This window comes from Neopelma chrysocephalum, unplaced genomic scaffold (assembly GCF_003984885.1).
Source record: "Neopelma chrysocephalum unplaced genomic scaffold, ASM398488v2 Primary Assembly neopelma1_76, whole genome shotgun sequence".
NCBI lineage: Eukaryota > Metazoa > Chordata > Aves > Passeriformes > Pipridae > Neopelma > Neopelma chrysocephalum.
In genome coordinates this window covers 14,388,917-14,402,196 of record NW_020897737.1, presented here as the reverse complement: position 1 = coordinate 14,402,196, position 13,280 = coordinate 14,388,917, and the positions used below count along the sequence as shown (strand labels likewise).

At 42.2% G+C, this 13,280-nt stretch overlaps 1 protein-coding gene across 5 annotated transcripts in view; it reads right to left on the bottom strand.

Annotated features, from left to right (window-relative positions):
• PRDM15 (PR/SET domain 15) overlaps positions 1–13,280 on the bottom strand; it is a 36,430-nt gene that overhangs the window by 7,886 nt on the left and 15,264 nt on the right. For 3 of the 5 annotated variants that reach the window (XM_027689073.1, XM_027689076.1, XM_027689074.1), the window contains exons 7-16: positions 11,992–12,090; positions 10,986–11,210; positions 9,412–9,547; positions 8,157–8,338; positions 7,438–7,532; positions 6,588–6,675; positions 4,969–5,136; positions 3,629–3,723; positions 2,383–2,514; positions 1,811–1,945 (exon numbers count right to left, since the gene is read on the bottom strand). In XM_027689073.1, coding sequence (XP_027544874.1) covers positions 1,811–1,945; positions 2,383–2,514; positions 3,629–3,723; positions 4,969–5,136; positions 6,588–6,675; positions 7,438–7,532; positions 8,157–8,338; positions 9,412–9,547; positions 10,986–11,210; positions 11,992–12,090 — 1,355 coding nt within the window. The remainder of the gene's footprint in view (positions 1–1,810; positions 1,946–2,382; positions 2,515–3,628; positions 3,724–4,968; positions 5,137–6,587; positions 6,676–7,437; positions 7,533–8,156; positions 8,339–9,411; positions 9,548–10,985; positions 11,211–11,991; positions 12,091–13,280) is intronic. The other 2 variants (XM_027689075.1, XM_027689077.1) reach the window with 2 other exon arrangements.

Genomic DNA, 13,280 nt, shown 5'->3' with positions numbered 1-13,280 from the left:
ACTTAAATATCCTGTGTATCACTTAAATATCCTGTGTATCACTTAAACACCCTGTGTATCACTGAAATACCCTGTGTATCACTTAAGTATCCTGTGTATCACTGAAATACCCTGTGTATCACTTCAATACACTGTGTATCACTACACGAAAAATCAGTGAAAGCTGCATTTAGGCCTGAACCCCTCTGGCCATTACAAGGATGCTGCTACAGGACATCAGTTAGTTTAGAAAACCTGCTTGAGATGGTGTCTCCACTTCTTACACTGCACAAGAAGAGGACCTCAAATTATTTGTGCACTGAGGAACAGCCTTGAAGAGAGCCGTGTTTAACCTCCACCAGCTGTCAAAGTGAGGGTGCCACAGGTGGAAGAAATGTCTGCTGGGCTCTAAGGGCATGGCAAGCTCTAGTCTGCACAGTCAGCTTTGGCACTGGCTTCAGAAGAGTTGGAATTTCTAGGCATTGCAGGGCAGTGACTCCAGCTCAGCTCCTGGAAGTGCTAAAGCTGTGCCAGACAGGAGCTCCACTACTGAGCTCCCTGGGCTACGTAACCCTGCATATCCAAAATGATCCAGCATGTCCAGACATGCTCCAGAACATCAGGGCAAAGTGCCATAATGACATGATCTTTTGCTCCAACTTTGGAATTAGTCAGGATGTTTCTGACAGCGCTGCACAGCTTGGTGAAGGTGTACTTTGGGATGAGAGAAAACACAGAGAGATTTTGAAGAGCTCAGAAGAGAGATTTCACCAAGACTCATTTGTATGTTGTTCTCCCTTTGGCTGTTCAGTTTCCCAGAAGAGCCTCCCCATCTCCTCACAGCAAATCTCACTTTCCACAGCTGCTCCCTTACACAACTCTTTGTTTCACAAACACCTGCAAAAGTACTAAAAACACCCCCAGCTTCCAAAAAGAGCTTTCTGATCTAAATGGCCCAATTGCCCTCACTTGGAAGCACACAATTTTATGTAGTTTATGTACCCAAGAAGTGCCAGTCAGGAAAATCAGCACACTGAAAGCAGCCATGGGATTAACTGCTGTGATACCACACCTCCTGATGTTTACTGGCATTAAGCTTCAAATCAGTTTTCACTTTATACCAGTTCACAGATAAGAACAGAAAACTCAAGGATTTTCATCTCCAGGTTATAAAATGAAGATAAGGTAAGAACTTTCACCACATTAAGTGGCAGCTGTGAAATAAGCTCTGATTTCCAGGGGTCAAGTCAGGGGCTTAACTACCAAAACTCCCCTGTCCCTGTGTCAGTTTGGCCAATTTACTGAGTAAACTACATTCCAGCAGTACTCCCAGTGCCATCCTGTTAGTCACAGAGCAGCCCAAGAATAAGCAGCCACGCTGAACATAAGCAGCAGTCTTCATCCTCCAAACTGGATATCCACTAGAGGACCATCTGATCTCAGCAATATCAATTTGTGGACTGTATCATTCAGAAATGCTGTAATGATTTTAACTGGCACATAATCAAAAGGTGGTATAAGATCTGAATGTTCCTTATTGATTTGAATGTTCCTTTAGTGATTCTTCCTCCAGTTTTGCTTGTTTCCTTCCACGGGTAAGCGAATATATCTGTATTTCTCTTTGTAAGTGTTTAGCATTCACCTTACAGATCACCACCTAAAGTCTTATGGAATAACATCACAGATTAAAGGTAACAAGCACTGCAGACCTGTGGACTGGCCTTCTCTTTGAAAACCCATAATGTTATTTAAAATTCTGAATGATTTACAGACATCGCCACTCTCCCATCCCCATCCCAAAACAAGTTAATTTGAAAGTATTTAAAGCTACCTGGCACCTTTTGCAGCTATACTTGTGAGGCTCAGAATCTGCACTTTCATCAGAGTTGTCATCATTTTCCTCTGATGAGATTCCAATTTTACCAATGAACGCTTCTCTCTGGTGATCATCCATGAGGGCTATGTCCTGTGCAGAGTGGGAAAGAACATTTTGTTTTAATAGACTGAACTTATTCTTCAAAAGGTAAAGACCTGTTCACCTTTTGTTGCCATGCAGACTGCCTGGCATTAACAATTGCTGCACTATTATTTATTTAAAATATCCTCCTGCTTCATTCAATCCAGGTCAACAAAGTTCCTCTGTCCGTGACTACACAGGGAATAACTGTTTATTCAAACAAACAATATTAATTTTTTTTATTCAAACAAATAGTATTAATTTTTGTGTGTATAAAAGGAACTTTAATGTAAAGAGTTGACTGGTACAGTATTACATCTATAAAAGAATCTTTATGACAACCACTGAGTGATACAATTCCCCTTCAATTCAATCCCTTACAATTCAGTGATAACCTAGTTGTGTCAGAACAATCTGCCTTTTCTAATTAAATATTAACACAATACCTTAAAATGGACATGAATATGATCTCTCAACACATCCACCCTGAAAAATTTACGTCCGCAGATTTCACAAGTGTACTTCTTGTCTCCATGTGTTAGAAGGTGTTTGTTCATGTTGCTCCTACATGAAAATACCTAAAAGCAAAGAAGGAAGGAAGGAATGAAGGGGTTTTTGGACCACGTCCAGCAGGGCTACAGTTCTTTGTAATTTATCCAATGGAGAGCACAGAATATATTTACTGTCTTTTTGATTCATTCTGGCCAGAAACATGTAGGATCTCCTGTTAGCCAGCCAGCAGGCTACCTTAGAAACTGCTGGCATGGCAAAATCCAGGGGCAAAGTTCCAAGGAGCTGACTGAAACTGGCCATTCATCAGAGATGGACTTCCAAAAAAGCTGCAGCAGAACTACATAGGGTAGAATTAGAAATATTTAAAGTGTCTTTTGAATCATGAATGTTCCACCTGTCTACAAAAAGATATATGCACAAAATCTACCTTGATTGATATGTAACACATCCAAAGCATCAAAACCAGAGGTCTACACATCAGCTTAAGAGTTGCTCAGGTACATTTTGCACCACAAATCATTAAATATTTAAAAAATCACTAGTTAAACCCACACTCTCTTGGATAACAGCAACTTAAGATCACAAGTGCTAAAACACCCAAATGCAACAATGCCATTACTATGCTGTAAGTTCACTTTGATTCCTAGTGGAAAATGATTCCCGATGCACACAGTCAACTCCAGCCATTTACATTCTGGCAGAAAAACTCCACTTTAAATAACCTAAGCCATGAGATTTCACTGACACACACAGGGGTCATGTGTGACACTCCACGTTGTGCTGCATGTCCTGAAAAAAGTCTGGCCTGAACTCAAGTTTTGTTCTTTCCCGTGTCCTAACAGCTGCCACCATCACAGTGGGCTTGGATACAATGGAGCTACTGCTGTTTAAAGAGTAATGTCTTGACTGGACTCCACAACCTCCCTGGGCAGGCTGTTCCAGTGCTCTGCCACCCTCAATGGAAAGAAGTTCTTCCTCATGTTGAGGTGGAACTTCTTGTGTTTTAATTTATGGTCGTTGCTCCTCGTCCTATCACCGAAGAGAGTCTGGCACCATCCTCTGACACCCACCTTGGAGATATTTGTATGTATTGATGAAATCCCCCCTCAGCCTTCTCTTCCCTAGACTAAACTGTGGTATCCTTGGAGCTACAGTGCAGACCTGGCCACACACACCCACCTTCCCACACACGGGGCATCCCGAAGGCTCCTTCTTGTAGCGAACCATGTTCTCCGTGCTGTGCTCAAAGTCTTCTCTTTTCACACGCCTCACCCCTTCACAGAACAGTCCCCATCAAAAAAACAAAACAAAAAAATAAACCATGGTTTTCCACTCCAATCTGCATGCCCTCTCAAGGGGAGTACTGGGGAGAAGAGTGAAACACAGGGGAGGTCCTCGATGCAGGATTCAATTGATAACAAAAGGGTGATTTCTAAATTAAAACAGTGTCTTAAGAATATAAAAGCAGTCTCCCAAAGTGATGTGCTATGGCTTATTGGTTATTACACCAACTGTAAAGTGTCTGAAAACAGATATTTGTTGTCAACACCAGGAAACAGGCAGATCTAGTAGGCCTTGGTACTTCAATCAAACATTTTCACTAAGAAGAGGGAGAGGAGGGAGAGTCTCTAAGAAGAGAGAGGCAACAATTCAGCATCAGCTTTAATGCTCAGTGAGGATTTCAGACCCCTTTCCCTGCTCCTTTTAAGAGGACAGAGGGCTCCAGCTCTTCTGTGACAGCCATTGCCATTCAGCCCCTTGTCCTCTGGCTCTCCTCTGGTTCATGACACAAAGGTCTGAATCACAAAAAGAGCCAGTGACAATCACCTATGCCCAAAACACAAAATTAGACAATCTGGCTGTTCTTTTTACATCACCTTTGGCTTTATCATCTAGATCACCAAAGGCATTTTAATACATATTTAGCAATCTGTGAAGTTTTTCCAGACTTTCAGTACCTATAACATCCTTAGATGCTTGAGATTCTGAACAGTAAACTCTCATAATCTCATTCTCATATATTCTCAAGTGTTTGAAAGATAACATCCTACAGCATCCCATTGATACTATATTTATATAGTAGCCACTTCCAGTTGTACATGGCAAGTTAATTCTCTGCCTTTAGATTTTCAAGTCACCACACAATTTTAAAAAAAAAGGAAGAACAGAATTCAAATCATAATTAAAATCATCTAGTCTAAACTACTGCATAAGAAGCCAAGCAGCTCTCACATGACTGTTAGTAGCACTGGATTCAATCACATGAGGCTGAAAATAAAGGCAGGTGCATCTCCTAGAAAGTTTTTCACACAATTAGACAACTCCCCTGCAGGATCCATGACTATTATTTTTAATAAATGTCACATTTTGCTGAAACTTGCCACTCTGGATCAGGTAACAATAAAACAAAAAGACAGCTACCATCCAGAAGAATCTAATGCACACAATCATTCCCCTAACTTCCTCACCTCTACTGCTGTTTCGAGAGTAATAATTAGGTTGATCTGCAGTAAACTTACCTCCCAAGTGTCTTCTTTGATGGTCTAGCATGATATCCCTCCTGTAGAACATCTTATTGCAGATTTCACATGCAAACTTCTTATCCCCGTGCTTTTTCTTGTGTTTTGAAAGGTTGCTGTTTGTAGAAAAGAATCTGAAACACATCTCACACTGGAAAGTCTTGTCATCTGTAAGCAAGAGAAACCATGCAGAGCTCTTTACAGATGGACAGAGGCTTTGTATGCTTGTCTGCAGGTAGTTCTTTTGTTCATCATTGCATGGATTGAGAAGGGAAATGCAAAAGCATGTGTGTTCCTTTAAATTTATTTTTTTCCAAAGGTAATAAATATATATGATGCTAACCTGAACATGGAATCTAGCACTGTAACTTCCTCACATGGGATATTTCCACTGTGGTCTAGCATACACCAAAATGAAATTTTGGAGTGGATTCTGTTACAACTGATTTGAATATTTAGTGTTGGTAAAATCACTAAACAACAGAGCAACACAGCTGTGTCTAAGCACCAGAATATTTCTGCCAGCATTGGCTCCTGACACCAGCCAGTAGAGAATACTCCAGAATAAAGTATAAAACCTCAAAAATATACCATCACACAACAATAGGCCTAAGGGGAATTTGTTTTGTAGTCAGTAGTTGAGACTGTTCTTGGAACACGAAAACACGATCCTGTAGATGGAATCTGTCAGTGCTGCAGCAATCCCAAAGAAGTTACAATTTGATGCCTTGAAGAACAGAGAAAACTTTGACCTTTTCAGTCAAGGGTTTGACTCGATGATCTTGTAGGTCTTTTCCAACCTTAATGATTCTATTCTATGAAAAATTGCTGCTTGTATTGGTCAGCTCAGAGGGAAAATGAGCTGCTGTCCTTGAATAAACAGAATACTGAGGTTACTTGGCACTACTTTCCATTCTGCACGAGGCTGAGGTTTTCTACAAGCCACACCCTCTGAAAGGAAATGAGAAACCCTGCTTTGAATGGTGCTCTAAGGGGCAGTTACCTGGGGGATTCTGGACTGACAGTCATGGTGGGTCCACAAAGGTAAACCAGGATGTCATTTTTTAAGCATAGGATCACCCAGCATAAATAATATGAGTAATCACAAGGGATGGCTATGGGAGAAAAGGACAGGTTCCAGTGACATTAAGAAAAAAACATCTAGAGACACTATTGCAAGTATAAAACGTGAAAAAACTGAATAAAACTGAGATTCCAGAAAACTACAACTATCACTAATACTGATCCTCTTTCCAGTTCCTCTGTTTCAGAGAAATGAGGTGGAACTTAGTTTCAGGAAAGAAAATCAGAGATGGTGTCAGGTTATCTGTGAACATACAAATGAAATACCAGTGAGGATATTAGACAGGTGAGCAGGAGATACTAAACAAAGCAGTACCTAACTGCATATGTTGCTCTACAGATTATTGGTTACACTTTTCTTATCAAAAAAACCTTTTTTTTTTGAGGGAAACAGGACAGTTTGTTTCTTGTGATGATGATAAAAACCTAAATTCCTACTGCCCTTCCGTAGTTTCTATGCTGAGATGGATTTGTGGACATCTCCCCAAAATGGAGTAGGGATGCCAGAGGAAGTGGAACAGTTATTCCATTCTCACCTGTCCTGCAGTTATGGAATTCCAGTGCACTCTCTACCCGAAAGGCCTTTTCACACGTGGTGCATTTGTACCTGTACTCACTGTCAACCTGAGGATTGAAAACAGGAAGAGTTTAAGTCGGGGAAAAAGCCAAGTCATGTCTGACAGAGAAATTTTAAATCTCAACCACTTTTTCTGCTTTCTGTCTTTACCAATTTTTTATTCCTTCAAGAGGGCATTTAAATACACATTGATGCAAAATTCTGATGCTGTGTCATCCTGCCATGTTCCTACATCTGAGCTATTAAAAAAAAAAAGGCCACATAGCTGCTATGTGCATGTCACAGCCTTCCTGATAACCCCCCAGTCCAACACAGAGACAGAATGTTTGGGAAATAAGATGTGATCTGACTCATCCTCCAGAACAGATGGCAGCAATGTGAGAGCTAAGGACCTTGATGCCAAGCAGAAAAGGGAATATTCACTAATAAGGTGCCACTACAGGTGTGTTATTAATATTCCCGTGGCAGTCCTATTTAGTACCAAAAATTCAAGTCAGATCTCACCTCTGTTGCATCCAGGTCTAGCTAACTCCAGCTTGTCTTGCTGTAACTGATGCCTGAAAGCAACTTTCTATAGGAAATTCGGATATGGAAAAGGACTTTATGTGCTCAAAAACATGTCCACACTTTGCAAATTCATCCAGCAAAGGATGTTACCTTTCCCCTATCAGTCTTGTCTCATTCCCATGGGATCCCTGCTCACATGGAACCGACCCAAGCTGCCCAGCTGGCACCTGGAATATCACTGTGCCTTCCCACCCACCCTCAGCAAGAGCCCAAGAGTCATTTCCAGAGTCATTTCCACTCACTTCGTTTCTGCTGTGCTTGTATGAAACGTGCTGCTTCAAGCTCTCCTTCCTGCTGAACAGCTTTGCACATTCCTCACATTTAAATAGTTTGTCACCTGAGGGGATCAATCAAGATAAAAGGACAGCAGTCAGTGATTGATTATAACCAACTCCAAGCAAGACAGGGGAAACCAAAGCACAAGCAAACTGCAAACAGGCTAGTGATGAAAAACAGTAATTCAGGATCTAAATAGTGGATTTTAACCATTTCCAACGACTTTGTTAAGCTCCCCCACCCTTTTTCGGTGATTATTTTTTAAGGGATTCTTAGAATAGGACACAGACCCCTGGAACTGCAGATCACAAGCTAAAAAGCACTCAGCTGACATTTACACAGCTATGTTACCCATGTGCCTGTGAAGGTGGGGGTGATATATATATGTATATATTTTAAGGCAAGAATAGTTTTGGAATAAACAGTGCATCCTTGCCCTTACTTAAAAGATGTACTCAATTTGAATTTTAAATACTCTAGCTTCAACTTTCAGCTGTTACCTTCTCATGCTTTGGTCTGCATAACTAAAAGAGTTTCCTAGAGAGAGTTAAGAGAAAGAAAAAAGGAAAAATAGCTCTCTTATAGCTACGTATCCCAATACATTAAATATCCCAGCTATTTTACTCAAAGGTGGAAGCAACAAGAGACAAAATGAATCCCCAAGTGAGGCAAAGGGCAAACCCACCATGAGAACGGATGTGCCTGCTGAGGTTGCTGCTGTTCTGGAAGATCTTACTGCAGATACTGCACTGATAGACCCGCTTGTGCTCCCCAAGCTGCTTTATCAGCTTCCGCCGTATCCTGTGTCTACTAGAGAGAATTAAACTTCTTTTGAGGGACATGGTGTTTTGGTGATGAGCAAACCTACTGGATCAGAGAAAAAGGCAGGGACTGAAAGGTATCCCACAGGTTGCAAGAGAGTTCCACCAGCTGGCAGAAGCTGGAGGAGTGTTAATGCTCAGCTCCTGGCAGGAGGGAGGGAGGGAGGGAGCCTGGATGGAGCTTCCTCAATGCCAAGGTGCCCCCCCCAGCCACCCCCTGGAAGCAGCAGATGCCAGAGTGTGTCTCATTCCAAATTATCTTCACCCAGAGCGAACAAGGCAAAAAGCAGCAGCAGATTCTCTTTGCAGGCCCCCTCAGAGGAACAGCAAGGATCTGTTCTGCTCACCCTCTGAAAACACCAGCGCTATTTCAGCTTGGAAACCTTGGCAGTTCCCAGGCAAAAGGCATTGCCAGGCAGCAGCACTGTGCTATTTCCCAGCACAACCACACTCTGAAATGCATTTTTGATGGCTCTGTGCCTGCTAAGGACTTCAAAATACACCATTACTAGCTAATTTTGAAAAATCGAGTGCTTTCTTATTAAAAAAAATAATTCAAGAGGCCAATTTTACCAAGACAAAAAGACACAAAAGAATCCAAATTAATCAAACGATACTTAAGAGTCTCCCTGAGGTTCTGTTATACCTAAGTTCCCCCCCCCACTGCTCTAAATCTGAAGTATCACACAAAACCAACATGAAGTCATTCATGAGTTAAGATGACAAGCAAGACTGAATAATAACAGTTAGCAAATTGGTTTTTTTAGCAAAAATTTCTTTGCCTGTCTTATCACCAACATTCAATGGGAGTAATATTTCACCTCGCAGCTGCAGGAGGTTTTTGGAATCACACTGAATAAAAGCAGCACTGTGATGGAAAATGAAATTCTCATTTATGTTCCAAAGTTCTGCCACCAATATCACACCATCTTCCAGTGCACAGGCCATCTTTGTGGCACTCAAAAGTCAGCTCCTGGAGCGGCAGCAGCAGCAGCAGCATCACACAATTTTATGCTGATAAAAAAGAGCATCTGTGGGCCCAGAAGTCTAGCAGAGCTGCTACATGCTACATAACCTTAATTAAACCCAAGAGGAAATCCTGCATCCCAGAACACTTACTTTGTCACTGAACTGATGCTATTTGTGGTGCTAGGCATCTTTCCTAAAACCAAATCCATAATCCTCTCCTCTGCAGGTGGAGGCAGGGCTAGCTCTTCTGGAGGGAGCTCAGTTACAATGTCAGCCACATGTTCCACTGCAAACACATCATAAAAATACAGCATTAATGTGGATAGCTAGAAATACAACCTCAAATGTAGAATTTTTAATAAGATGTGGCAACGGACAAATTAATTGTCCACAAACACGTTCACAGAATCATAAAACAGGGTGGGTTGGAAGGGAGCCTTAAAAGTCATCTAGTCCAACCCCCCTGCTATGGGCAGGAATGTCTCTCACTAGACCAAGTTGCTCAGAGCCCTGTCCAAACTGCCCTTGAATGTTTCCAGGGATGGGCATCCACCACCTCTCCGAGCAACCTGTTCCAGTGTTTCACCACCCTCATTGCAAAAAACTTCTTCCTTATATTTAATCTAAACTGTCCTTCTTTTGGTTTAAAACCATTCTGCCCTTGTCTTATCACACAGGCCCTGCTAAAAGGTCTGTTCCCATCTCTCTTACAGGACTCCTTTAGGCACTGGAAGGGGCTCTCAGGTCTCCCTGGAGCCTTCTACTTCTCCAGGATGAACAGCCCCAGGTCTCTCAGTCTGTCTTTACAGGGGAGGTCTTTGCAGGCCTCCTCTGGACCCAATCCAATAGCTCCATGTCCTTCTTGTGCTGAGGAGCCCAGAGCTGGATGCAGCACTCCAGGCAGGGTCTCGTGAGGGCAAAGCAGAGGGTCAGAACCACCTCCCTTGAGGGCAGCCCAGGACATGGCTGTTTTCTGAGCTGTCAGCACACTCTGCTGGCTCATGTCCAGCCTCTCACCCACCAGCATCCTCAAGCCCTTCTCAGATGGGCTGCCCTCAATCCCTTCATCCCCCAGCCTGTTCTGAGACCACCACCTTGCACTTGGCCTTGTTGAGCCTCACGAGGTTGCCAGATGTTATTTGTCAATGACAAATAATGGATTGCTTAAGAAATCGTTTCCAGGTCAGAGCAAGTGGCTGCTGAATGACAAGTAAGATGTAGCCAAAATCTCACAGGGAGGCCTAATTTCTTACTTTTCCAACCTGTTACTAAAGGGTCGGTTGGCCATGCATTGTAAAATTTCCTACTAGAACTTCCCTTCAAGGAAGATAATGCCCTGAAAAAGGCCTCTTGCAAGAATAAACCTTAAGGTCAAGAGGAAGATGTCTCCTCTTGAGAGGGAAGATACTTTCTCTCCTGTTCCTTCCTGCAGAAAGCAAGGCAGGTCTCATAACCACTACCCTGTGTTTCTCTGGGCCTCTCTATTACTAAAACCATCACAGGAGAATGCAGGCAATCTAAATGTAGGTCCTGCAACATCCAGCACAGAAAAGGCTCTTGGAGATAATTAACAAAGCCTGTTAATTGTCTGCTTTGCTGGTCTAACTAAAAACCTCCATCTTGTCTCTGTGCTACTTTCTAGGCCTTGCTGAGAAGGCATCAACACAGATGTACGAGCAGATATATTCCTTAACATTTTCTCATTTTCTTAAGTTCTCTTTTACCTGCAGGATCTTTCTCTTCATCAACGACAAGAGGCGCTTCTGCTTTTGGTGTTTTGGCCTTTCTCCCCCTCCTGGCCTTTCTCCTGGAGTCTGTGCTGGCACTGGCTGCATCACTGGGCTCTGGCTGGTCCGTGGGGGGAGCCTCTGCTGCCTTCTCTGCCACAGCATCATTTGGGGTGGGCTGGGGGGCACCTTTGGCTTGTTCCAAGTGACTCAGCAAGTGCTCTGGGTGGATGGGAAAGAACAAGAGAGTAAGAAGGAAAGAAACTGTCATGAAACAGTCCAATGGCTCCAGCTGAAGCCCATCTATCAGGTCCATCTCTCTTTGCAGAGACTCACTTCAAATTATTTCAAAAGCAGTCCCAATACCTTCCTAAATAAAAGCATATCATTTATTAAACATTGACACAATTACAGGGACTGAATTTTTTAGGAGATTTGTTGGATATCACTGTTGTGATATCTAGTAAGGTTGTGCATACTAATAACAGGTATGTTTTTCCAAATGCCCAAGTTATTTAGGGGCCTAAGGCCCCTTTTCAAAAACAATTAATTGAATGGTCAGAGCTTCTAAATATGTTTTTTTAAACTGCATAATATGGCTGCAAACAAAATGCAGAAAAAAATAAGTATTTCATTACCTTTACTATTTATGTGCCATAAATACCAGACAGAAAATATTACAAAGTATAAGCTGGCATCACGGACCTTACACACTGCTCATGCAGCTCCACATCCTTGATTTTCCTGACAGTCACATGTCATCCTCTAAACAAGAGTTTTATTTCTTCTAGATTCAACAATAAAGTTGTTTGCCCACAGACTGCCCACTCACATCCAAAATATCACTGTTTTGCCTTCCCTGCTACCCTTTGTCTTAAAGGAACACAAAAACTAAAACCTTTATCTTACTGCATCGTGGATTGTCATGGCTTCACAGCTGTGGAAGAGCAGAATTCTGCTGATGGTTCTCAGTATTGTCTCATGAATTTCTAGCACTTCTTACCTGTCAGCAGCTGAGGCTCCTGGAAAGCAGATGAACACACTTTACACATCCACTGGCTGGGCTTTGCTTCTGCTGTTCCACTGCCTTCCGGAGTGTTCACTAAATCACAGCAAGAAGAAACACTGAAAAGCCTTGGAAAGGGAAAGGTGGTAAATCCCTGTGGCTTTATATTTATCTTGAAATACCTCCCTGAGTACCACAGGTTACAATTTAAGCAGTATAAAAGGCCCATGGGGGCAGCTGGGATCACTCCAGGGTTTTCCAAACATGAATATTTGAAACACCAGAAGATACTAAATGATGCCAGGAGAGAGTATCAGTGCTCTTGTAAAGTCCTGAGGGCTCCTTTTTCACTTTCTAAAGAACTGTGTTTATAAAAGTCATGACATAATGCAATTTTTAGCACCTTTAAAACTGGAGTTACCAGTGCTCTTCTGGGTCAGCTGAGGAGAGAAGCAGGAGAAGCCTCCTTGTTCTCTTTGAATAGCATTGCAGAGTAGAGAACATTTGGATTAATGGAAGTAAGGGTGAGGACAATGAAAAGCTGGGTTTGAGCAGTTCCATTAAACAAATGTGCTATGAAACCACCATATTAATGTTTTAATTTAATGTTTATTCAAGTTCAGGCCAGATAGCGAAAATAAAGAAGAAATCAGGGGGAAAATGGAACTGGAATGAAAAAGAAAAAGAAGAGGAAAATGGTTACTCTGTTCACAGTCCATTGTATTTTAGTCCCTGAATAATGTGTCTGAATTTGTCAAGAGGATCCAATAAATCTGGACCAATTCAGAGATTTTTCTGGCTCACACAAAGCTGAATATTCCACAGTGTCCAATACTCCCTCAGAGGAGGAGGATGACACTGAAGTTTGGGTAAGTGAATGGCAGCACAGGGAATTCAAATTGTGCTTCAGTTTCTGCCACAGATTTCCTGGATGATCATTAGCAGGTCAGTTCATCTCTCTCTGCCTGAGGACCCCATCTGTGATGGGACAATAAAGTTCTTCCTCCTTCTCAGTGTTGGCTCTTAAACCAAAATAACAGATTCTCTGAGGCAGAGGCTGTTCCCTGCTACAAGTTATGCTCAACATTCTGCACTACAGGGATGTGATCTCATCCATGCTGTAATAAATAAATAAATAAGAAATTACTACATAGTACAGCAACAGAAATTCCTTCTTCACAGGGTACATAAAGAATTTCTTGAGAGCTCTGCCCAGGAGGACAGAACCAGCAAACCTAAACCCCAAGATTCTGCATAACTTCATTTTCCCCGACTCTGCACTTGCC